This window comes from Calypte anna, chromosome 3, assembly GCF_003957555.1.
Source record: "Calypte anna isolate BGI_N300 chromosome 3, bCalAnn1_v1.p, whole genome shotgun sequence".
Lineage (NCBI taxonomy): Eukaryota > Metazoa > Chordata > Aves > Apodiformes > Trochilidae > Calypte > Calypte anna.
The window spans coordinates 20,578,200-20,602,872 of NC_044246.1; the positions used below are offsets into that span (position 1 = coordinate 20,578,200).

The 24,673-nt window shown below is 40.8% G+C and overlaps 1 protein-coding gene across 2 annotated transcripts; it reads left to right on the plus strand.

Annotated features, from left to right (window-relative positions):
• Positions 1 to 12,580: 12,580 nt before the first annotated feature.
• KCNG3 (potassium voltage-gated channel modifier subfamily G member 3) lies at positions 12,581 to 22,854 on the plus strand. 2 transcript variants are annotated; one of them, XM_008496592.2, is made up of 2 exons: positions 12,581 to 13,401; positions 22,209 to 22,854. In XM_008496592.2, the coding sequence occupies exons 1-2, from the start codon at positions 12,746 to 12,748 to the stop codon at positions 22,852 to 22,854; spliced, it is 1,302 nt and encodes a 433-aa protein (XP_008494814.2). In that variant the 5' UTR covers positions 12,581 to 12,745. The 2 variants fall into 2 exon arrangements, with proteins under 2 accessions (XP_008494814.2, XP_030303824.1); XM_030447964.1 differs by having other exon boundaries at positions 12,581 to 13,368.
• The last annotated feature ends 1,819 nt before the right edge of the window (positions 22,855 to 24,673 follow it).

Below are 24,673 nucleotides of genomic sequence, written 5' to 3' on the forward strand. Positions count from 1 at the left end.
CTATTTATCATATGAGCCTCTCCCTCTTGAGCCTCTCTCTCTCTTTAGCCTCTGCAACCAGACCCTTTTGCATCTTGAGTCTTGGTTACTGTTAGGGGTGGAAACTTGTAAAATCTGGAGATCAGAGATTAACAGTCTGGGAGCATCTGAGTCTTAATACTGTACACTAACATATCTAGAATGCCAACAAATATGTGCTCACAAGCAAGTTATACTTGTCATCCAGAGGAGACCCATGATAGAGCAGGTCTCCTATGAAGATAGGCTAAGACAGTAGGGGTTGTTCTGCCTGGAGAAGAAAAGCCAGAGAGGGACTCTAACTCTTTACAAGGGCATGTAGTGATAGGATGCCCCCCCTAGTAAAGGGGGAAATGGCTTTAAACTGGAAGAGGGCAGACTTCAGTTCAATATTAGGAAGAAGTTCTCTACTGTGAGGGTGGTGAGACACTGGAACAGGCTGCCCAGAGGAGGTGTGGGTGATGCCCCTTCCCTGGAAGTGTTCAAGGCCAGGCTGGATGGGGGTTTGAGCAACCTGGTCCAGTGGGAGGTGTCCCTGCCCAGGCAGGGGCGTTAGAACTGGATGACCTTCAAAGTCCCTTCCAACCCAAACCAGTCTATGATTCTATAATTTATATTTCAAGATAAAAAAAAAATCAGGGTGCCTCAAACATCTCCTTTTCCTTCTCTATTGGGAGGCAGGAGTACAGCATAGATTAACAAGTGGAGCCAAAACTGAATATGCTCTTTGAAGTAACCTGCGTTCCTTGATCCAATGATTCTGCCATACAACTCTGAAAATATTTTAGGGTCCATCCTGCCAATTCTTGGCTTGGAACAGAGCTCAAACATCCCTAAAAAAGACAAGTGATAGAAAGGAGGAAGGAATCTTGGGCTCACATACATATACTGTGCCTATTTTCCTATTCCTCTGAACACAAGAATAGGCTATACTGAAAAAAACCCTTTTCTGAAAAAAACCTTTTTCTTTTTTTTATACTGGCACAACTGCTTTCCCTTTAGGGATCTGTAAAAGTTTTCAAACTAATGCATACTAACAGCAATAAAATAAAATAAAAATCCAACGACAAAACAACATCAAAAACAACCTTGAAACAAACTAAAAAAAAAAACCAAAACCAAAAATCCACACAAAACCCCCCAAAAACTAAAAACATAAACCAAAAAACCCCAACCAAAATTAAAATTAGGCAGCAACTTGTCCAGGACTATTTCCACTGAAGGCAGCTTCTGAATTTCACCAGATAACAACCAGGAGCCAGATCAGAGTACAAACAGCTGTGTAAGTGAAATACCCAGAAGACGTCAGAGCAAAACCAAGCACAGATCATGCTGCTGAATCACATATGCTCCGAGACAGAAGAGCTCTGCTCATGCATGTTTCTCAGAACTGCTTCCAGAAATTGTGATGATCTTCCCAAATGGAGACTCGTAGCCTTTTGAGGACTAGCTGAGTCTGTGAATTAACAGTGCCCAACATCCAAACCCATCACTGTAGGGCTCAGTTCTCATGGGTGTTAAATGCCATCTGCATTTCAGCTTTTAGGAAGACACCTACTGTACATTACAGGTAGAAGGGCCTCCAGTTTTGCAGTGCTGGAGAATATTCTAAGAATTATTCATAATGTCAGTTCCCTAGACTTCTCAATGAAAACAGTTGAAAATAGGATGCTGTGATGGGGAGGGGAAAATAGCAATAAAAATGTCCCAGTCATAGTGAATGTCAAGACTTTCAGAATATGACATTTTTAATGAATATTTTAAGAAGATTTCATATTTCGATTGGGTTCCTTTCTGGGAGCTGCCCACTGTTTTGGGAATACAAAGGTTATTTACAACTGTTTGATGAATATTTCATTCTAAACATGAGTCATTTTGTGTTTGGCTATCAACCTTCCCCATTTAGAAAAGAAAATAACAAATGATTGAATACAGCAGTGACCTGTGGTGATAGGAGAAGCAGGGGAAGGTGTTTGGACAAGAGTGTTGTGTTGCTTCTTATGCAGTGGAATCTGGATGCCACAGTTTCCACTACTTAATCTGACATTTTACCTTGGCTCTTAAACAAGTTTAATACAATATATAAAGCATAGACTATGTTAAATTTATGCTAGTTCTTTTGCTACTTGCTTCTTTTGAAACTTGGAGAGATACACCACATAACAGCAATTGTCACTGAAAGGTGATGTAATTTTTAAAGACTTTTTGCGTTTTTCCTCATACAACAAACCATAAAACATTAAAGTATCAACTTGTAGTTTAAGCCTTTTTTTTTTTTTTTATGTGACAAACTATGCTCCTGAGCAGCTTTCTTGTTCACCTACATATTGCAGTGATGGAAGCATCACAATGACTGAAAGCAGGATTTGCTGCTCGATTAGTCCTTAAGAAATCCAAATACATTTCTAAAAGCAGTTGAAGAACTTCATTGTTCAGGCATGAACTGTTCCCTACAAAAAAAAAACCCATTACACCTATATCAGAACTATTTCCCCACCAGAGAGGACAAAAGCAGCTACAGTTCTTCACAGTTTTTCTGGATTTATGTATTAAATCAGAGTATTCATATTCTTTTGGAGCCTGGTGCTCTGGACAGCAAATGGCAGTTCTGTTATTTCAGACACCAGGCTAGCAAAACCCTCAAAGTGCAAAACTTGGAGGCAGAGAAATCCATCATCTCACCATTCAGAACACTTAAAATTTTCTCCATTACTATTTCCATAACCAGCCTCTGTTTCAAGGTTTATAACTTCGCACTAAAAGTTTATGTTAGACTGAAATTTGTCCTGTGAGAGGTTTAAGGAACCCAGGAGCTTTTTTTTTTTTTACTATGGAACTACTTCTCTGGTTGTAGGAGACTGGGAGGGCTGCTTTTATGTCAACAAAGTAGGCAGAGAATCTAATGCCTACAGATAGTTGTACCAAGCTACTTAAATACAGTGAATACTCAAATACCAGGCAGATCATCATTATTAGGAACAAAAATGTATTTTTTTTATTTGCTTACAGAGATTCAGAAGTCCTTGGCCATAATTGAGTCTCAGTCACACCCCTGTAAATTCTGACTAAATCTGATACCATAGAGTTAATCCACAGGAGTCATTGGGATAAGCAAGGAACTTGATTATGCAATTACAAAATTCAGTGTTAATTAGACTGACTGTTTAAGTCTCAACCCCTTGCACATCTCTCTGCTGTGTTCCCTGTATGGGATGGGAAACTGGACACTTCAGGTCAGACACAGACCTACCAGACCTCCCTAGGATGTTGGTAGGAAGGAAAATGCTCTCCAGGTTGAGTGGGCAGCTCACCATCTTCTTTTTAGAAAGAAGCACAAGATGCTTGGGGTAAGAGGAGAGGATGAACCCAGGACTTATGGAGTAAGACATTCTATAGTGAGGTGCCCAGTACAGCTCCTGGGAAACAGAAGCACAGGATTTCATTCCCATGTTTTATTCAGTACCTGAGATTTCTAAGGGGGAGGGAGGTGTTTGTTCATTTTGGGGCTTTTTTGGGTTTGTTTTTTGTTTTGGATATTTCTTTGTTTGTTAAAGCTCCTTTTCCTTATTCCTCTTCTCTTTTGAGAAAAAAAATTAATATATGAATTACAAAAAATGTTGCGTAGAAGAGACAGAACACCAGTGATATAAATTGGTGAATTAAAGACAGCTCTCAGAATTAAAGATACAGCTATAGGAGGAAAGAAATCAAACAAACAAGGCAACGAAAACATGAGCTCTCTGTTCCAAGTTTGAAGTCTGTTTGGCAGCACGGATGTTCAAACAGATTAAATTTCTAAAAAAGAGAGGAAAGAGAGTCACATTTCAACCTGCTGAGGGAAAAATGTGTTGATGATCTGATAACAATACTCTTCACAAAATGAAGGAAGTAACATACTCTTAAAGTCATGGGTTTTTTGCTGCCTTCAGCACAGGGCCATAAAAGAAAAAAATCTAAACAACAACTAAAACACCCAACTAAAACACCCAAAAAACCCCCTAAAAAAAACCCTAAAAAAACCCAACTGAACTAAAAAAAACCTAAAAAACAAAAAAAAACTTTAAAACCCTTAAAAACACAAAAACCAAAAAAACCCAAAAAAAACCCCCAAAACCCTGCAAAAGCTCCCAAAAACCAAAAAAACAAAAAGCCACAAAAAAACCCAGAAAACCCCAAAAAACCCCAAAAAACCAAAACCCCCCAAAAAACAAAAAAACCCAAAACCCCCCAAAAAACAAAAAAGGAAAAAACAAAACCACCCAAAAAACCCTCAAAATCCCTAAGAAACCCCTAAAAAAAAAACCTAAAAAAACTTAGCAAAGTCACACCAACAGCACTTTCTAACCTGCCCTGTGATGCCAAAGGAATGCATCATTTTCAACTGCAATTTCATAACCAATTTGCCACACACTCTGGAATGACACCACTGCCAAACCACTCCTGTGAATCCCTTTCCCAAGGGAGAGTGGAGAATCTGCCTTCCCATCCTGTACTAGACACGAAAAGAACAATAAGTGAACATATTGCAGCTTTCCAAGAGTGACTCAGGAACTGTGACTTTAGTGACACGACTCAAAATGTGGGGGCAGGTTTGCATGTAGGTGTCACAGACAACACTAAGCTGGGGGGGAGGAGTGTGGATCAGCTGGAAGGCAGGAGGGCTCTGCAGAGGGACCTGGACAGACTGGAGAGTTGGGCTGATTCCAAGGGGATGAGGTTCAACAAGGTCAAGTGCCGGGTCCTGCACTTTGGCCACAACAACCCCATGGGGAGCTCCAGGCTGGGGACAGAGTGGCTGGAGAGCAGCCAGGCAGAAAGGGACCTGGGAGTCTGGATTGACAGGAAGCTGAACATGAGCCAGCAGTGTGCCCAGGTGGCCAAGAAGGCCAATGGCATCCTGGCCTGTATCAGGAACAGTGTCGCCAGCAGGTCCAAGGAAGTGATTCTGCCCCTGTACTCAGCCCTGGTGAGGCCACACCTCGAGTACTGTGTCCAGTTCTGGGCCCCTCAGTTTAGGAAGGATATCGAGGTCCTGGAGCAGGTCCAAAGGAGGGTAACCAGGCTGGTGAAGGGACTCAAGCACAAACCCTATGAGGAGAGGCTGAGGGAGCTGGGGCTGTTCAGCCTAAAGAAGAGGAGGCTCAGGGGAGACCTCATCACTCTCTACAACTCCCTGAAAGGAGGTTGGAGCTGGGTGGGGGTTGGTCTCTTTTCCCAGATGACTTTCAACAAGACAAGACGGCACGGTCTTAAGTTGTGCCAGGGGAAGTTTAGGTTAGATATTAGAAAGAATTTCTTTATGGAGAGAGTGATCAGGCATTGGAATGGGCTGCCCAGGGAAGTAGTGGATTCTCCATCCCTGGAGATATTTAAACAGAGACTGGATGTGGCACTCAGTGCCATAGTCTAGCAACCGCAATGGTGTTTCAAGGGTTGGACTTGATGATCTCTGAGGTCCCTTCCAACCCAGCCAATTCTATGATTCTATGATGATTCTATGACTGCGGTTGCCAGGGGTGAAACAGAGTGTGTAGAAATAAGCAAAATGGGTTTAAAAACTCCACATCAGTTCAGTAATTGCAGACAATGAAGCTATAGTAACTTACACCAGAGGACAAGACAGTACAAAAACTGTACACATTTATTTTTAGAGTGTGAAAGAAAGAAGAGTATTTTCCTCATGCAGGTGTTTTATCTCTAGAACCTGATTCTCAGATATTTTGCTAAGAGGTGATCAAGCTACAGGATCATTCTGATGGATTCTGTTGCAGGTATTTGCACCTGATCCAGAACATCAGTTGTTAAATCTTGAAGTCGTATTAGAAAAAACTCAGTCACAAGGAATACTATTCCAAGAATAAAAGCAGAGAAAGGCAGACTTATTCTAGCTGACACATTCCTACCTGTGTAATGCAGGTAACAATATGACACTTTCACTTCCAATTCCAGGACATAATCCAGTCACTTGTGTGACAGAGGAAGGAATTATTTGATACAAGGGATGAGAAGTTACAGCACTTAGAAGCAGGTACCAACTTGTGCCAGGGGTACTGCGGTGAGCTCAGGGAACATCCATGTAGTTTGCTTGGATGTGAACAGTGATTATTTAGGTACTTGTGGATGCCTGTATACAATTGCTTATACACAACCCAGTTTAATGCAACTTTTTTGCTAGAAGCCAGAGTACTCTACAATATATTGCAAGCAAGTTACAGAAAGTACAGCGGGATTTTTAGCTTGTATCTACACAGCCATGAAAAGCAAGCTGCCATTTTAACACCCTGCCTGGTAAACTCGGGCTGGAGCAGCTTTATTGGCTTCCCTGTGACTGTAATTGAGCTATGCTCCAGTTGTTTCTGAAGCTCTGATAATGCAAATGTTTTAATACCTCATTGAACTGCAGAACCAGGTCTGCCTGTGTCCTGAGGAAAGATACAGCCACACCACACAGTCCAGCATGGTCTTCTCTAGAGTATCTTTTTTTATACATAGAGAGAGGGCTGATCTCATTTTCACCAAGAATCAAAGGATTTACTTGTGGGCAGAACACAAGGCATTACTGGTTCATTAATTTTAACAGGATTAATTACTTGACTTTAGATTTTGTATTTTAAAAATTTAAGCACCATCTTTAAGTAGTCATGCAAACATTTATCTATGTTAGAAAATTCAACCATTTTTAAAAACCAGTATAGTCAACAGAAAGAGTTTCTAGGACTTTTAAATAGAAGTCCTTTTTAGAAATAAAAATCTGCATGGAAGTCAAAGTGACTGAATTTTATATGCTCAAGTGTTCTATGAGACCTTGTTCTACATCATTTGTTGTAGTTTAGGAGAATGGAGTGCTCAGTTTAATGCAGCATTTGAGAAGAGCAGTGTCTGAGAAAGTAACATTTTCCCTGTTCATCAGGAAACAAATGAAAGGGTTTTCAAAAACTCCATATTTACCATTATTTCCTCTGAAGTGTGGAGCTTACAGCACTATAATAGCAAGACAGTTTCTTACTCTCCCCTCTTTCCACTGAGAGCTTCAATACACAGAAGGGAAAAGTATACTGTTTCTCACTAAAGAATAAAAGAAATCTGCTGATGTTTCAAGGAATTTCTTTTTAGAGTATTTTTTCCCCACAACTTCACTAAAGCCCTACTTGGGGGACTAACTCACTGTGGTTAAGTCTCACCTAATGAGACCTCCAGGCTCTGCAGAAGCCTCCAGTAATGGGATTTCAGAACCTCAGCTCTCTGAATTCCCTCCCCAAAGGTCATGAGTGATTCACCAGAGTACCTGCCCTGAATCCCAAGCAACACAACTTCCAAGTTTCCAGCTTTACTATTAAATGATGCATAGGGCTCAGTTCAGTTACCTAAACACCAGCATTAAATCCCACCTGTAGGGCATTCAGAACATCAACCAGAGCTGGTGGACAGAACACAGAAGACTCACACACAACTGGAGCAGCTAACTCATGTATGGGTAGGCAAGTGAACTGAGCTCATAGCCTTTGCTAAGGGTGCAAGGGAAACCAACCAAAAAAAATCCTATAAAAGGCACAATAGTAACTCTTTACACTAGCTAATGCAAAAAAAAAAAAAAAAAAAAAAAAAAAAAAGAAGGTATGTGGCTCAGTTTTCTTCCTGTTCTGAGAGCATACTACTTCAGATTTAACCATACACATCTTCTCCAAAACCCAGTATTTCTCTCCACCTCCTTGGCAGTTTCCCTTCCCCTTGGTACGCATTTAGACAAAGATCTCAGTGGTGCAAGAACACATTCCAGTGTTGTGCTATCCTGTGGGAATAAGTTCATGCCTTTGAATTTTGCATTAGCAAGTCTCCTTCTAATCATCTCCCTCAGGCAAGCAACCTCCTCTCTCTGCTTTGGATCTGTTTGGAGTGAGATGGAACAAACTGCTTTACCCCAGCTAGTAACCCCCTCTGTCCAAGAGGGCTTCATTTCATGGTCTCTTTTCCCAGGCAACTCTCAGCAAGATAAGAGGGCACAGTCTCAAGTTGTGCCAGGGGAGGTTTAGGTTGGACATTAGAAAGAATTTCTTTACTGAGAGGGTGATCAGGCATTGGAATGGGCTGCCCAGGGAAGTAGTGGATTCTCCATCCCTGAGGATATTTAAAAAGAGACTGGATGTGGCACTCAGTGCCATGGTCTGGTAACTGCAGCGGTAGTGGATCAAGGGTTGAACTTGATGATCTCTGAGGTCCCTTCCAACCCAGCCAATTCTATGATTCTATGATTTGATTCAGTGATCATTGAAATTTAATAGCCTGCGATAATTAGCCCAGGATCAGGTACAAGAAGCTTCTCAATATGGAGGTGAGGATCAAGAGAGAAAGCTGTTTTCTCCATTTAAAAAAAAACCTTGCAGCCTGAGCTACAAGTACATTGAGTCTCCAGTATAAAATTTTAATTGTTCACAGCCAAATCTCCCAAAGTCTTAGCATCTTTCATGAAGTAAGTCAGTCTAATTATAAATGTCAACTACAGATTGTATTCTGTGCACATGTATATCTAACGTGAATACCCAGCTCCCTACTAAATGTCATTCATCCACTTTTAGAAACATTCATATTCAAAATTATTCAGATTTTTCTAAGTGCCTCAGTGACAAGGAGACTTGTACTCTTATGGCAGGTCCCAATGACAATCCAAACTGCATCTGCATGAGACTATTTGTTTGGTAATTATATGTGGTATTAGGCTCACGTCCTGGAAGGTTTTCTACAAAGCCCACAAATGACATTGAACTAGAGGTGCAGAGAAGTTTGATTAAAGAAAAAAGGTCTATTGGAAACCTTTTTTCCCCTCAAGACAAAAGCAACCACACTCCACCTATGCATGCAGAACCTTTTGAAGCATTTGTTTTAGTCCTTATGTATGGCCTCTTTAAGTAATTAAGACAAATATGACCAAACAGTATGCTTAATACCAAAAAGAACTGGGTTTTCCCCCTATCCACAGTTCTACATGTTACATACTGTATACCCCCTGGTCAGGAAGGTCTTTTTGTTCTGCATGTACAAATTTATCATCATAGACTGTTCCACAGCTAGAGTTCTTATGTGTTGTGGTCATAAAAATAACCAAGATACTGACAGAATATAGCCCACCAAAAGCCAGTTTTGCTCGCACTGAAGTCAGCAGCATTCAGTAACTACCTCAGTCAGAACAGAACCTCATCCCAAGTTATAAAAAATGCCTACTGTCAAAATATACCACTTTCTCCACATCTAAAATGCAAGTGAAAAATATAATTTCTAAAAGCAAACACAGAGCTACAGTTAAAACACAGAACAATGATCTTAGTATGAGGCCAGAAAGATTAGGAAGCTGTAGAAAATATTTCAAGCCCATTAAATACCCCTAGGATGCAATAGTGCAGTGCAAGCCATGAAAATAAATGTTGACACAAAGAAATCTATTTTTAAATTATTACTATTAATTGTGAAATTCCTCCTGGGCAACAAACAGTAACAACTGTAACACCAGGAAAAAAAAAAAGTATAATTGCCTTGATTCAACATCCCAGTGTGTACCTCCAGATCGTAAAATCCAAAAACCAACCTCCCAAACACCTGACCTCAGCTATACCTGAAAGGGGTCTTTATAACACTGTAGATTACTAGTCAGCTCTGTCCTTCACTTTAGATCCATTTTATCCCTCATACTTTGCCATTTAACATAGAAGTTGAATACTCTTCACTGATTTCTATGCCTACCTATTTAAATGGATTTAATGGCTCACTTGTTTTTTACTAAAAAGAAGATTCTTTCAAATCTGGACAGCTGGAACTTCCAAACACACTTTCCCCCCCACCTTAGGCTTTAAAAAGGACATTTTCTTAAAAAGAGAAATTACTAAATGTTTTGCTTACAGTCACACAAGACCTCCAGTGTTTTGTCTCTTTCAGGCTTCCTACCCTGATTTTTCTAACTTTTTAAGACTTTGTCACAAAATTCAAAAAAGAAGCTTACACTCACTAAAGCTTTTCAGAAAATAAGGCAGATATCCCATAACAACCACTGAACAGACACTTATAAGGTCTGAGTAATTCACAGGAAACACTGCAAATTACCACAAATTTACTAGAAACTAGATAGCTCACAACTCCAATAGATGATCAATCTTCAAATCCAAAAACTAGAGTATTTACAGAAAATTACAAATCTTATATAAAATCCAAGATTTTATTCCTGGTAAATCACTGCTCCTGGTGCAAAGTGGTGTTTGCTCATTAGAGAAATATCTCTTCAACTGAAAAGCCATCATTATAACAAAACAACTAAACTTGAATATGCCAGACTACAAAGAAAACATCGCTGTTATCAGGTTAGCTTTACTGATAGTGAATGTTTGACATTTCTTGAAAGAGGAAATTATTATGTTTTATATATAAAAAAAATTGAAAACCAGAAACAGGCATCAAATCAACCTTCATCAAGTGATGCATTTAAAAGATAAAGTCTGACTTTTGTCAGCCCAACACTTTACCTGTTCTGCCATACAGCTTCACACTGCAGCATATAAAGCTTTGTTCATCTTGAAATGACTTCTAAAACATACACTCCAGCCCATATTTCTACACAGTCAATAAACACATCTCTTCAGGCCATGTTATTTGTACTCTTTTCCTCTGAAAGCTCCCCCGAGAAACCAAGGGGGTTAAAACCTATGGAGCAGGAAGCATAACAAATTGCAAAGCCAGAAGCACCTGGATAATTCGTCACTGTCACACTTCTATCAGGCTTTGCTATTTAATTTCTTTTTTGCTTTTTAACAGAGATTCCAGTTATTGTTCCTGACAGAATGAAATACAGAAGCATACACATGAAAGAAGGGTGAAAGTGGTTTAAAATAATGTTTGTTGCTTATAACAGTAACAGGCTGCCAAGATATATTAACTGAATGCAGCTGCTGCAAAATAGACACCGGCATAAAGAAAGATATATAAAAAAAATTACCTTACTGTGGAACAACCCCCTGGTGTGTATACTTTGCTAGATTTTATAATCCGGAGTTTGTGTGGGTTTCTCACCTTTTCAGTAAATGAACAGAAAAAAATGACTAACCGTGACCTCTAGTGGATACTCTATATAACAACCAGCAGAGTCGGCAGAATTCTGTTCGTGGTAATGTGGACATTTTTTCGAATCGCTCTCGAAGTATTTTTTAAGATGACAAACAGAGTTAAAAATAGTAGCGCTTAATCGCATTCTCGTTTAAAAACAATTTGTACTATACAATTAGGTAACTATCAATTTATTTTGATATGTATAAATGGGACTTAAAAATCTCAGCCGAGAGCATGTTGCGTGGCAGCAACAAGAACAACAAAAAACCCCCAAACCCAGCCCTAGCCCATCAAGACAAACATATAGCTAGAACAGCAAAGAACGGAGATGATAAAACACTGGTTGAACCTGGGTGTCACTGTACACATAGCACTTGACCAACTAATCTTATGCAGGAGTTTTGAAAGGATATGCTCACTCACCTGCCCTTTCTCCTGACAACTGGGGTCACATTCGCAACTGGAAGGACCTCGCTGAAAGGGAGACCTTTATCTTGGGTGATGCTACCTCAGGATGATCAAAATGTTAGTAAGTCTACAAAATACCTCAGCTTGGAGAAATCTCATGTTAGGGAAAAAATATCAAATAAAACTAATTAAATCAGTACTGGACATGAAGAACTCCCTTTATATAATGTAGCCAAATGAAATAAAGAACACACAGGGCCGTGCCCGCTGATGCATCTTTTTATGTTGTAGCTGGGTGTGCGACACGAGGATGTAGGAAAGCCGCAGAAGTACAGAACTGAAACAGAGGTGGGTAGAAGCAGGGAAGAAGGCTCTACCTAAGGCTTCTCGCCCAGATGTGAACCGGGAGGTGTTAGGCTCTTAAAAGCAACCAGCGTTTTGCAGGGCAGCCTGGTCACTGCGGCCAGTCGGTGCCTCGCTGCCCAGCCGGGCTGCCCACCCCGCCGGCGAGAACGAGACGGGAGCGACAGGCGCTGGTAGCCGTCTGCCTCGACTCAAGGAGCGAGAGTTTGCGGTGCTGAAACGCTTCACTTTCAGGTTGTTTTGAGAGAAAACCTTCCCCGAAGTGTCACTTGGGTTTAGTGAACAACTTCGTCCAAGTACGGTTTCGCGGGACGAGAAGCGGGGCCGGCGAGAGCGGGCTTTCCCGCTGCACCTGCAGCCTTCTCTGCCCAGAGAGTCCCCGAGGGGAGCGGGACTGAGCTGGGGACATCCCCGGCGCCGCGCTCCGCCATGTGCGCGGGCGGGGGAGGAGGCGTGTCCCCACCCGCCGCCGCCGCGCCGCCTCCCGCTCGCCTGCGATCCGGCACCGGTGGAGCCGAGCGGCGCCGGGCGCGGAGCTCAGCGGCCCCGCCATGCCCGCGGCCGCGCCCCGGCGGGGCCCCGCTGAGCCTCCTGCCCGCCGGCGCTGAGACCGAGGCCGCACCTGCCAGCGGCATCGGTGGGGGACTCGAAACCTCCGTTGGGGCGACCGCAGCGACGCCTCTCCCGCCTTCCCTTCGTCCCTCCCTCCCTCCCCGCCCGCCCCGTCTTCAAGCGGGAGTCGCCAGCGGTGCGAGCGGAGCCGGAGCTGGGGCAGCCTCCGCCGGCTGCGCTGCTCCCCTCGTCGCCGCCCTGCCTTGCCCAGCCCTACCCTACCCTGCCCGCCCTTCCCCTCCTCCGTCCCGCCCAAGCCATGAACTTTGGCCGCGGCCCCTCGGTGGTATTGAACGTCGGGGGCACTCGGTACTCCTTCTCCCGGGAGGTGCTGAAGGATTTCCCGCTGCGGCGGGTGAGCCGCTTGCACGGCTGCCTCTCGGAACAGGACGTGCTGGAGGTGTGCGACGACTACGACCGGGAGCGGAACGAGTACTTCTTCGACCGGCACTCGGAGGCCTTCGGCTTCATCATGCTGTACGTGCGGCACGGACACCTGCGCTTCGTGCCACACATGTGCGAGCTCTCCTTCTACAACGAGATGATCTACTGGGGGCTGGAGGGCTCCCACCTCGACTACTGCTGCCAGCGCCGCCTCGATGACCGCATGTCGGAGACGCGCACCTACTACGCGGCGGAGGAGCCGCCGGGGGAGACGGCCGGCGGCCCCGAGGGCAAGAGCCGGCGGCCGCCGGGAGCCGAGGGCGGGAAGTGGCTGGAAAGGATGAGGAGGACTTTCGAGGAGCCCACGTCTTCCGTGGCCGCTCAGGTCCTGGCCACCGTCTCCATCCTCTTCGTCATCGTGTCCATGGTGGTGCTGTGTGCCAGCACCCTGCCCGAGTGGCGGGCGCCGGAGAACCGCAGCATGGAGGAGCAGAGCAGGTACACAGCAGAATCAGTCAGGGAGCCCTCAGGGTAGGAGGATCCTTTATTTTCCCACTGTCCGGTCCCCGTGTGTCCCGTCCCGTCCCGTCTGTCCTGCCTCTCGTCCTGACCATCCATAGCTGTAGCCGCCGCCGGCCGAGATCGCATCCTCGCCTTAAAACATTTACCCTGAATTTAGGAGCCGTGGGGGAGAGTGAGGTGGGGAACTGGGGGTGTCGGCTGTACTGCTCCGCAGCTCTGTCTCCCACTGGGCTCTGTCGGGCGATCGGTGGCTCCGTGCGCAGGGTGCGGTGGCGGGAGCGGAGCCACGGGCGGGCAGCTCTGCCGCCCCGGGGAAGCAGCCCCGCCGCAGGCAGTCGGGACCGGCCGGCAGACTGGGGTCTGGGACAGGTTGGGAGCGGAATGGGTGCCATCGGAATAGGGCTCTTCATCTCTGTAACGGTGCTTCCACCTGGGCAGGATCTCGGAGCTCTTATTCCCCTTCCTTTTAGGAGCCACATGGAGAGGTTCAGGCACTCTGAAAATCATACTGGGCCTTACAAGTGTGAAAAATAGGGGAAATAAAACCCTAAAAGAAAATAATGCAGTTCACTTTTCCTATGGGAAAAGCACAAGGTATGCATTCTGCCTGTATTTGTACAGATCCTTCTGCAGGAGCAGATCCAGTGCCTGTTACAGGTTCAGCTCTGGTAAATCTTGCATGTGGGAACAGCCTTACCCCTGCTGTCTCTTTTCATCTCAGATTCTCTATGTGGGGAACACAGAAGATGATGAGACTGAGCATGAAGCTCTTAAATGGATCATGTAAGCAACCCAGTGTATTAATAAAACAGATGTTTAAATTTCCTTCAAATAAAAAGTGGGTAAGCACACCAAACATTGCAAAACAAGTTGCAGAAACCACGGCATGGGGTGTAAGACTCAATCCTGACCCTTAATAGTAAGAAGCAACTCTTTTTCACTCTCTTTGTGACCTCAGTTTCGGGTGACATCAATGCAATCCATCTGAGTTCTGTATCATTGCATGCTATCTTCTATTGCTGAAACAACAGAATGAAGATTGCTCTTGAAGGATTTCTCTTATAAGTAAGACTGACATAAAAAGGAAGAAGTAAATGTTTCTTGTATTTGCTAGCTTCTCTCATCTTTTAAAACAGACAGGATATTCAACAAAAAGTTTTCAGCTTCTCCTCTGCTAAAGAGGCTCTACAGTGAAATCGCAGCCTTGTCATGAAATCATCATCTTTTACCACAGAGTTAATTGGAATGTGATATAATATAGTAGCTAAATTAATTCCTTGGAAGGTATTCTCATAGTTTCCATTAGCTTAATGGACAACTGCACCTGTATTTCTGATTGTAGCAGAGCCAAAGTTTAATTGTATGAACAAAAAGTAAGCAAATACAGACCAAGAAACTGTTGATTTTTCCTTAGATGCAGGTATGTGTAAAGTTGCCCTTACAGGTTCTTCCATTTAAAAAAACTTACTTATGTGGTTATTTCAAAAGATGGATGCTCTGGGTTATCTTTTTGTGAGACATCAGATTGCTTAAATACTCCCAGTAGACAGGAAGATAGATGCAATACCACTGCTAGTGACATCAGTTATATCTTTATTCCCATCTTCATGGTGTGGGAGTCAACAGCAATTTCTCTTGTACTGAAAGAGTTCAACTTGCAGAGGAACAAGGCATGTGATGTGCCATTTTTCTTTCATAGTGCCTTTGTCTCCAAGAACATGTATATTATATGCATGCATAATTTTACTCTTCTGAACAACTGCATATCATATAGCAAGCATTTGAAGGGATAAGGTCCTAAATACTTTTAAAGTACAGTGTAGCCAAGCACTTCACAGGGCACTGAAGGCTGCTTTTAAAATCAGTGATTACTATCAATAGTAGGGTGAGCATCTTATGTACCAGTTGTAATCTGTGTGGAATTGTAAAAAACCCCAAAACAACAGATAACTGTAAAAGTTGCCTCTGAACTTTTTTTTTTTAACTATCTTCTTGCAAAAGTCTTCTGCATAGAAGCACCAATACAGGCTGGCTTATTTCATGTGTGACTTAACTTATGTGCTGTCACTGCAGAGGAACTCAGCGATGGACTGGCAAACACATGGAGAACAGATACAAATGTGTTCCTTTCTGTCCGCAGCTGGTCATCTGCTGAGGTGGCCTTGTTCTCCTGTGGGAGCTTCTCCTTCTTCAATTGCATATGCTACAGTGTGACTAAGAAGCCTGTTTTATCTGGAAAAAAAATGCTGTGACCTGCAGTTGCTTTTAAGCAAGAGGTCCAGTTTAGTTACAGCTATTTACATACGTTATAGGATTTGACTTAAGATTCCCTATTGTCACCTGACTTTTTATTTGTTTATGCTTTCTTTTCTTATGCTTGTAGTTTTTTTTAGTTTAAAACTAGTTAGGTTTTCAAGACCTAAGTGGCTTACTTGAAAGTCTGACCACAGAAATCACACAAGGACTGTCTGGGAGTGCATTGTCTGGCAATAGTGACCCTGTTAGGTGAGGAGGCTTTTAAAAGTCTGACTACTAATTTCTGATACATTGAAAAGTTCAAAGCCAAATTCTGCTGTTCACTTACTGATCAAGGATCTTCATCAAAATAATGAAATTCTGTCTAATACAAAAAAAAATTTTCAATAGAAATTATGACATAAATGTTGTGTGCAAGTGAGTTTTCACTCACGTGGCACTGCAAGTACTAGTCTGAAGACTTTACATTATGCAAAAAACAAATTTTGAAAAGTTTTAGAAATGAAAATTGAATGGGCTCACCTAGAAGTCCTAAGATAGCAGATTTTGGATGTAACTGAGTATTCAGATCAGTATAAGCAGCTACTTAGAAGAGGTGAGAACTACCTCATGAAATTCAGCAACTTTGATATTTTTACTCTTTCACGTGCTTAGTATGAAAACTGATGTCCTTCCCTCCATGTTACATTACATACAGTAAGGTGCCACATGGATAATTTCTGTGGATGAACTGTGGAAACCACCCCCAGCACTCCAGGCACCTGTAGTGAGCGCACCTCAAGCATCTTACCTGAACCTGATCTCCAGAAGTTAGGGGGTCACTAACTGGGATTTACAAAATGAGGCTGGCAGTGAGGTTTACTGTGGCTGCCAACTAATACCAGCTGTGCTTATTTTTCTTGTATGAAAAAGTCCTCACCAGAAGATGAGTTTAGTCCACCAAACTTTTCTCAGAAATCATTAGGTTGCTACGACTCTTCCTGGTGACCACACTCTCAAAGGGTGAACAGTTTATGGCTACTTCTGATCTTTTGGATTAAGATCTTCTAGAGGGCAACAGAGAACTCCACGAGTAAATCTTTTTTTTTAAGGAGACAGTGATGGGGAATCTGACCTCTGAATTTCACAGATATTACTGGCACTGACAGTACAGTTCCCAGATTTGCAAAGGGATTGCCTTCCCCAGGTCTGTTCTCAGGATGAGGGATGAGTTATTAGAGTTCTTGCACTTTTAAATATTTTGCTCTCTTCCCTGCCTTTGCACATTTCATTTGCCAGAGCTAAAGGTTTGCTTCAGATTTGCACAGTTTAGGGACACCTGTCTTCCCTTCTGTTGCTTCTGGCAATTTCATCTTTGGTCTCCTCTGAACTGTGCCAACAGATGCACACTACAAGTGTCTGATCAGGGACTTGTCTATACACTGATCATGTCTATACATGATCATAAGCATCATCTTTTGGGGGGAGCTTTTCAGGTCTGTAATAGGAAGTAATTGGAGCTGCATGACTTACTGCCAGCACAGTTTTATGTCCCTTAAAGTATTTTTCTAATGCTAAATATGAGTAGCTTGTTAAAACAAGGGAGAGACGGTCGTCCCTTTTCCACTTACTTCTCATGATAAAATTTGGATTTTTAGAATCACAGTTATCAAGCCTATGTGATTTCTGTGTTCTTAAGCAAAGGCAAATAAACACAGTAACTTCTCCAAGAAGCATCTCTCAACAGATACCAGTGGGCTTTTTTTTTTCCATCTTTGCAATATATCAGCTTAAAAAAACTGCATTTGAGTTTTAGACCCACAGAAGTCATTATTCCTTTATGGTAGTGGAATTTCACAATGCCCCAATACTAATGTCCAACATCTGTTAGAAAAAAAAAAAAAAAAAAAAAAAAAAAGAACTTCTTTGCTGAATAAGATCTAACCTGAACAGCACATTTTTGCTAAGCTAAATGGTAGGCTGAAGGTAAGGAATAGAAGTAGAGACATAAGTTGGAAAGACTGACATGTATTCTAATAAATTGACAAGCTTTTTGAAAGATAGAGATAACAGAACTTATGTCTATCACTGCCTGGCCACTGGAAAACCTTAATGAGCTCACCAGGGCTGGGTGCCAGTCATGTTCAAAGTACATGGAAAAGATGCAGAGGATGTGGGCATCAAAATGTTCTTATGCAGGTATCCCCTGAGAGCTTTGAAACGCATTTGCCTCTTCCCTGGGGTGTGCTGGGCCATTATATCCTCCCACATAGGCACTGGAATTTAACAAGATATATTATTGTTACCAAATCAGGTGCAAAATGGAAAAAAAAAAAAACAGTGAGGTTACTCTAGAATTTGTAGTGAGACAGAAACCCTGTAGATTTCAAAAGGATTAAAAAACCCAAGACATTTGCTGAAATGACTCGGAGTCTCCCTGAGCAGGAATTTCATCATTCTGATTACTACTTGGATGTCTTTTGGGTTTAATGTGCTTTACATGAAAATAGGCTTTAGCAACAATTGAACAAATCACTGCTGGCAGACTTTATAATCTTTAATCTTGTCATATACTGTCTGTAATCATATCATCTGTTTTCCTTATGTGTCCTGTGGATGTGTATGTTTTATTTACAAGCTTAATAGATAATGTCACTAATGAATATTTTGGCTAGATTTCAGTCAGCTCACCAAGGGATATTGCAAGTATAAAAATTGGCATGCTGAGGCAAAGAATAATGCTAAATTGAAATATTCTAAGACATTCACAATATTATTTTTTTTAGTAATAACAAACTAGTCTTGTTAATGATTGAAAAATTAATTTCTGTAGTGGTTTAACTCACTGTATATAAAATAGCTTATTCTGAAAGGAAGTTATCAGATGGAACAGTGATGGGATTATACTAGAGAGGAAGCTCATAATGGACTGTTTTCTTCATTGATGGACAGAAGACTCGTTAGAGCAATCATAAAAAATTGTTAAGTATTAAGAAGCCTCAAATTTTAGGAGAATATCACTCTTTTATGTCCTTAGTTCTGGAACAATGAACAGGAAGTTTGAGCAGAAATAACTTGCAACTGAATACAAATTAGGACATAGCATTTTCTCTGATTATTTGTAAATTTTGTAGGAAATACTCAAGGAGAAGCTTTATGAGTTCGTTTTTTATTCCCCCTCTCCTTTTTGGATACCAGCTGGTTTGAAACTGAACTGACAGGGGAAAACCAACCCAAAACTGTGTTCAAACTTTATAAAAAAGGTACTGCATTTTACAAATAAATCTTATTATTTAATTGTATTGTTGTAGATTTTAATACAGCATTCATCCAGGATTAGGCAATAAAAGGCAGTCTCTTCTGTGAATGTGCAGCAAATATTTTCACAATAGATTACAGAAAATACAGTAATTTTAATCTTCTGAATGTATGCATTTTGTTTGGTTTTAACTTGCTAATCAGTTAAGTTCTCTTGAGGACTAACTGTTAAATTTACTTGCCTTATTAGATGTTATTTATCTATTAACAAGGTTAGCTATAAAGATAAATCACTACAAGGAGAGACTTACCTGGAAGTGGAAACGTGGTATGTAGCACTCCACACTTCCCAACACACCAGAGGTTCCAGAGGTTTATAGTTCTTCTCACCAAAGCCCTTATTTTTACATGATTCACTAGGACTGCCACGTTCCATCCACATGGCAAGAATAAGTGGCAAGAAGAAAAATTTAAAAATGTTCACTGGTGGCTAAGAAATAAGGAGAGGAAAGAAAAAAAAAAAAGGGACATCCTTTTCATTTTCTTTTCCCTAGCCAGGATGTGTGTAATTGATGAGAAAAAAGGATGGATGTAGAATGGTGAAATGGAAGTGCAATACATGGAGTGGCTGTAATGCAGCTTCCTCCCACTATCTTGATCTTGCTTTGTCATTTTTGTACCAGTAATGTTCCTTAGCTCACTTAGGTCCATTCCACAATGAAAGGCTTCTTCAGTCCTTTCTACTGAAGTATAACTGATTTACAGTATCTCTTCTGCTAGGAACTGCCAGAATAAAACAATGGATTTATCACATTTCATGGATTTTTACTTGCACAACTATTCTCCAAAGCCATACTGGACCACTCATTTAGCAATCAATATCCAGGATATTGATTGATAAAGAAGAATTCTACTGAATCACAGTAATCAGGACCTAAATTTCTTCAAACTCAGCTCAGAGATAACCTGCATAATTCATGACAAAATGGAAGAATCCTATTTCCAGCACTCTCAGGGCAAGAGGAAATACTGAGTGAAAATGCTGTAAATTTTTCATTTAAATGATCCATGCCATAGAATATAGGCAAAACTACCAGAGAAATTTTACAAAATGTAATGAAATAGAGTCTGGTGGAATCAGTGAATATTCCTGGTTGCAACTTTCTGTCAAAATATAATTTTTCTTTTAACCATTAGATGAGATTTCAGTTAACCAACACTTTATTAGTGTGTCCCTTACCATAATCTACTACTTGATTTTACTAGAGGAATTCTTAGGTATTAAGAAGAAAGGATTAGGTATTAAGAGAAAGGTTTACGAGAACTTGCCTGTTGTAATTATTTTTCTTGAATTTTTTTCAACACAAAGGAATAATAATCTGTATCATACCATAATTTTTGTATATTCTGTACACAACTTTGGTTTACAAGACATTATGATCTGAGCCTTTTAAAAAAGTTTTTAAATCTGTGTCTGAGGTAGTTACCACTCATTATTAAAAGCACTAATATGCAGTTCTTAAGGGCGAGCTGTTTTCGAAATTCAGAGGTCTTTCTGTCAAAAGGTGCTAACATGAAAAGCTGTTTTATAAGCTCTTTATGAAGAAAGGTCACTTGCTTACAGAATCTTCATTTTTATTCATGAAATAAGAAAAAGAAGGCCTGATTTTATTTGAATAACTCTTTCTTTAATTAATTTATGTTTTAAATTCCCTGTGGCTGGAATGCCAGTGTACCTTACAACTTTACCTCAATTGAGTGTTACTGTATCCTCAATATTTTTAGCATAAAATTAAAGTGAATTCATTATTTATTTTAGTCATTAAAGAATTAATGAACAAAACGAAATTAATGAAAAATAAAGCTTTTGTATATGAATCTTTTATGAATGTTAGTTTATAGAGTCTATTAGTATAATTACAGTAGTTACAAAAGAATTTTGTCTTTTTAACAGGCCATTGTGTTAATAATAACAATAGATTTCAGAACTGTTAAAAATTGTGCAGATGTGTTAGGGAAGCAAAATTCTAGGTTTGAAATGACAGTTGGAGTATTATTTGCAAATCATTACTTTTCTACAGATCTTGTTGGGATTTCTGCAGTAGCAAAAAAGCACTGGTTGTATTATCAAATCCCCAATCTCATGCCAGTTTGGTTTCAGGCCTGATGGTACGAGAGGGCATCAGTGATTGGCTTTGTCTTTGCTCAAACTGTTGCTTAAAAAAGATAAACAAAGAAAAGAGGGAAAGATTAGCTCTCTTTCCCTCCTGTATTAAGGAAGTGAGCATAGTCTGAACTCTTAAAGAAAGGGTTATTTTCACAAGGGAGATTTGAGAATACATGCACAACAGTTATTAAATAATTTTAGAGCAACATTTTAATCTTCTGTTTCATCTATCCACTTGTTTCAAGTTGAGCTATTCTCAAGTTTCATTCACTCCACTGGGACTTGAAAATTTTTAAGAACATACTGGCAATATTTAAGAATACCTACCAGGATTTCTTTTCCTAGGGCCATTATTTGGATTTGGCAAGAAGATGATCTTGCCAATTGCTTTGGTTACCTTAACATTTTTGCTGCAAGATAGTTGAGGTGACATTGCATTAAAAACAAGATGAAAAATTTGTTAATGCAGAGCATAGTGGTATATGGGAGGACACAAGCTTGCTACTTTGTATACCCAATGATGAAAAATAAGATACCATCTGTATTTACTGGCAATACCTATAAGGTTTTGAATATAGTTCTAGGTAAGCACCTGTTTGGGATGCAGATCAGACAGAATGGCTTGGTTTTTGCATGAGTTATCAAATGCAAAAGCTGATTTTCTGCCTATTCCATCATCAATAAAATTTTAATTTAGCATTCTGGTTGTATACGGTGCTGTTCATAACCCACAGTCCTTGGCATTCCCAAGTGGAGCAAGCCTCATGGATTTAAAACAAACAAAAAAAATGAACAAAATCCCCTAAACCTGAGGTGTTCTGGATAATGTTACACATTGGCATCAGTGACATACAATTTCCTGTAGAGTTCCATTTTCTGTAGGTGTATGTGCAAGTATTAGGACCAGTAGCAATCTATCATTAAAAGAAAATGATCAGTGAGTGAGTTCTTAGCACTGATCAGGTTAAACTCCACACTAGATCCTCAGGTTAATTGCTGAAATCTGGTACTACGTGCGTAGGATAAGAATAGCATGGCTTTCTGTTTGTCATTTGTGAAGGTCTGAGTGTCAACTTGGTAGTATCTGTGAACAAAACAAACATGCACTAAAGCTCTTGCACAGAACATAAATACTGTACTTTGTTTCTTTTGACAGGATAATTGAAGCTATCTGCATAGGCTGGTTTACTGCAGAGTGCATTGTGAGGTTTATCGTCTCCAAAAACAAGTGTGAGTTTGTCAGAAGACCTCTCAACATCATTGATTTGCTGGCAATTACTCCTTACTACATCTCTGTTCTAATGACAGTTTTTACAGGGGAAAACTCGCAGCTTCAGAGGGCTGGAGTAACCTTGAGGGTCTTGAGAATGATGAGGATTTTTTGGGTGATTAAACTGGCTCGCCATTTCATTGGCCTTCAAACACTTGGTCTGACTCTGAAGCGTTGTTACAGAGAGATGGTGATGCTACTTGTCTTTATCTGTGTTGCTATGGCAATTTTCAGTGCACTTTCCCAGCTTCTTGAAAATGGGTTGGACTTGGGAACAAAGAACAAGGATTATGCCAGCATTCCTGCTGCTTGTTGGTGGGTGATCATCTCGATGACCACAGTTGGTTATGGTGACATGTGTCCCATCACTGTACCAGGAAGGATTCTTGGAGGAATTTGTGTGGTGAGTGGCATCGTTTTATTAGCCTTGCCGATCACTTTCATCTATCACAGCTTTGTGCAATGTTACCATGAGCTCAAGTTTCGATCTGCTAGGTACAGTAGAAGCCTCTCTGCTGAATTCTTAAATTGAGCAAACTTCCATTGTGTTGTACTTACTTGCTAAGCTTTGGCTTAGAAGAGAATGGTGGAAGGTCCCTCTGTGTGTCTTCCTTGACTGGATGGTCCTATGGAACAACATTCCCACCAGCCTGGAGAAAGCCCGACACCATTCAGCCAGGAAGGATGGCCATCTGCCTTGGGCACCTTGAAGGGAGAGGGAGTGATGTTTCACATTTGAGAGACCAAAATTAACAAAAGAAGATTCAGAAGTCCTCAACCAGACTAGTCTGGCCCTCAGTTTGCCTTTCCACACAAAAGCAGAACAAAAACCAGACTTAACACTGAGATGTGTCGTTCCCCTTATTACACGCTGTACATTCTAAGCAATGTGGAGCAGACATTTTTCAGATTCCAATCTCTAAAAGCTTCATAGAGGCCCTGGTAACTTCTCACCTGACATATCTCCACTTTCAACTCATATAACCAAATCAGATACTGAAGAACAAACATTGCTACTTTTGAGCTTTGCATCAGAGTACAGCTGGTCCTATAACTCAGGAAGGATGAAGAATATAGGTCTGGAGGGCAAGAAATCTTGAGTCCTGATTCTAATCTTCGATGAAGCACACAAATCTTAGAACCAGTGAAGTCAGTAGCATCACTCTGAATTAGGTAATTCAAAGTGGAAAAAGTGTACCTCTGAATGCTGTAGGAATTGTTGTCCTTGGCCACAATTTCTTATTTGGAACAAAAACATTAGTAGAAGCAGAAGTTATACTTTATAAAGATAAGCATTAAAAAAAAAACACAAAAAAACAAAAAAACACAACAGGCATTGGTAAATATATTTTCTGGTCGTTTAGTGGGGTACCTATCCACATTTTATGTATGTTAAGTTCAACTACACTAATCCAAAGTTACATACGCTTATGCGTAGATTTTTTTCCCCCTCATTTAATTAAACACATAAATCATAGTGAAAGTTCTCCAAGACACATTGTAAGATTCAATGACTTGAAACAGTCTGGAGAAAGCACTGAAAAATAAGAGTAGCTGCTCCCTGTCAAATGAGACTCTTGACCATCTTTAAATTCTGCAGTCCTTACTGAAGGATACATTTTTCTCCAATGGAAGCTTTAAAAACAACTACAAAAGGCCCAGAGCATACCAGAGAAGGTAAAATAAAGAAGTATGAGTTGCTCTTGGCAAAATGGTGTGGTCTCCAATGTAACTAGAAAATTAAAATGAACCAAGTTAGGTTCCGAAATACAGTTCACTCTCTTTCTTGTGTAGTGCTGCTTCATAGCATTGCTCAACATAACTCTGTACAGCTGCTACCTAGAAATGTGCAGTTAGATACTAAAACACTTTAAGGTACAGCTTTACAAATCTGGGTACCAGAGAATGTCAGCAGGGAGCTTTCTTATTAGTAATGGAAATTCAGAGCCATTTTAGCATCGTTGAATTTGGTGTGCTTGCCTGAAAATACTGCATTTACTATTCTTGTGCTGTAGATTCATCTTTTATATATGTATTTGTTGGAAACTTTGAAGTAAAGCACATCTCTGGAATTGCTCACTCCAATAGAAGTAGCACATTGATCAGTAATGAGTACATTGAAGGCTCTATCCCAAGACCTGAAAAATTCATTATTTTAAATCATCTGAAGTAGTCTTAAAGAATTACACTGCAAACACCATTTTTCTGAAGGCATGAAAAGAATTTCAATAGCCTTCTTACAGCAGGTAAGCTTGACTTTTCCTTGAGTAGTCTTTCCAGACTAGATTATTAAGTAATGTTACAGCCATATCTCTGTTTCTTGCCACTGATGTGTTCTGGTGTTCAGGTTA

Bases quoted from the DNA above. Each gene is read 5' to 3' on its own strand.
- KCNG3 (XM_008496592.2), top strand. From the start codon at position 12,746: ATGAACTTTGGCCGCGGCCCCTCGGTGGTATTGAACGTCGGGGGCACT. The intron at 13,402-22,208 runs GTAGGAGGATCC...TTCTTTTGACAG, and splicing joins TCAGTCAGGGAGCCCTCAGG to GATAATTGAAGCTATCTGCA.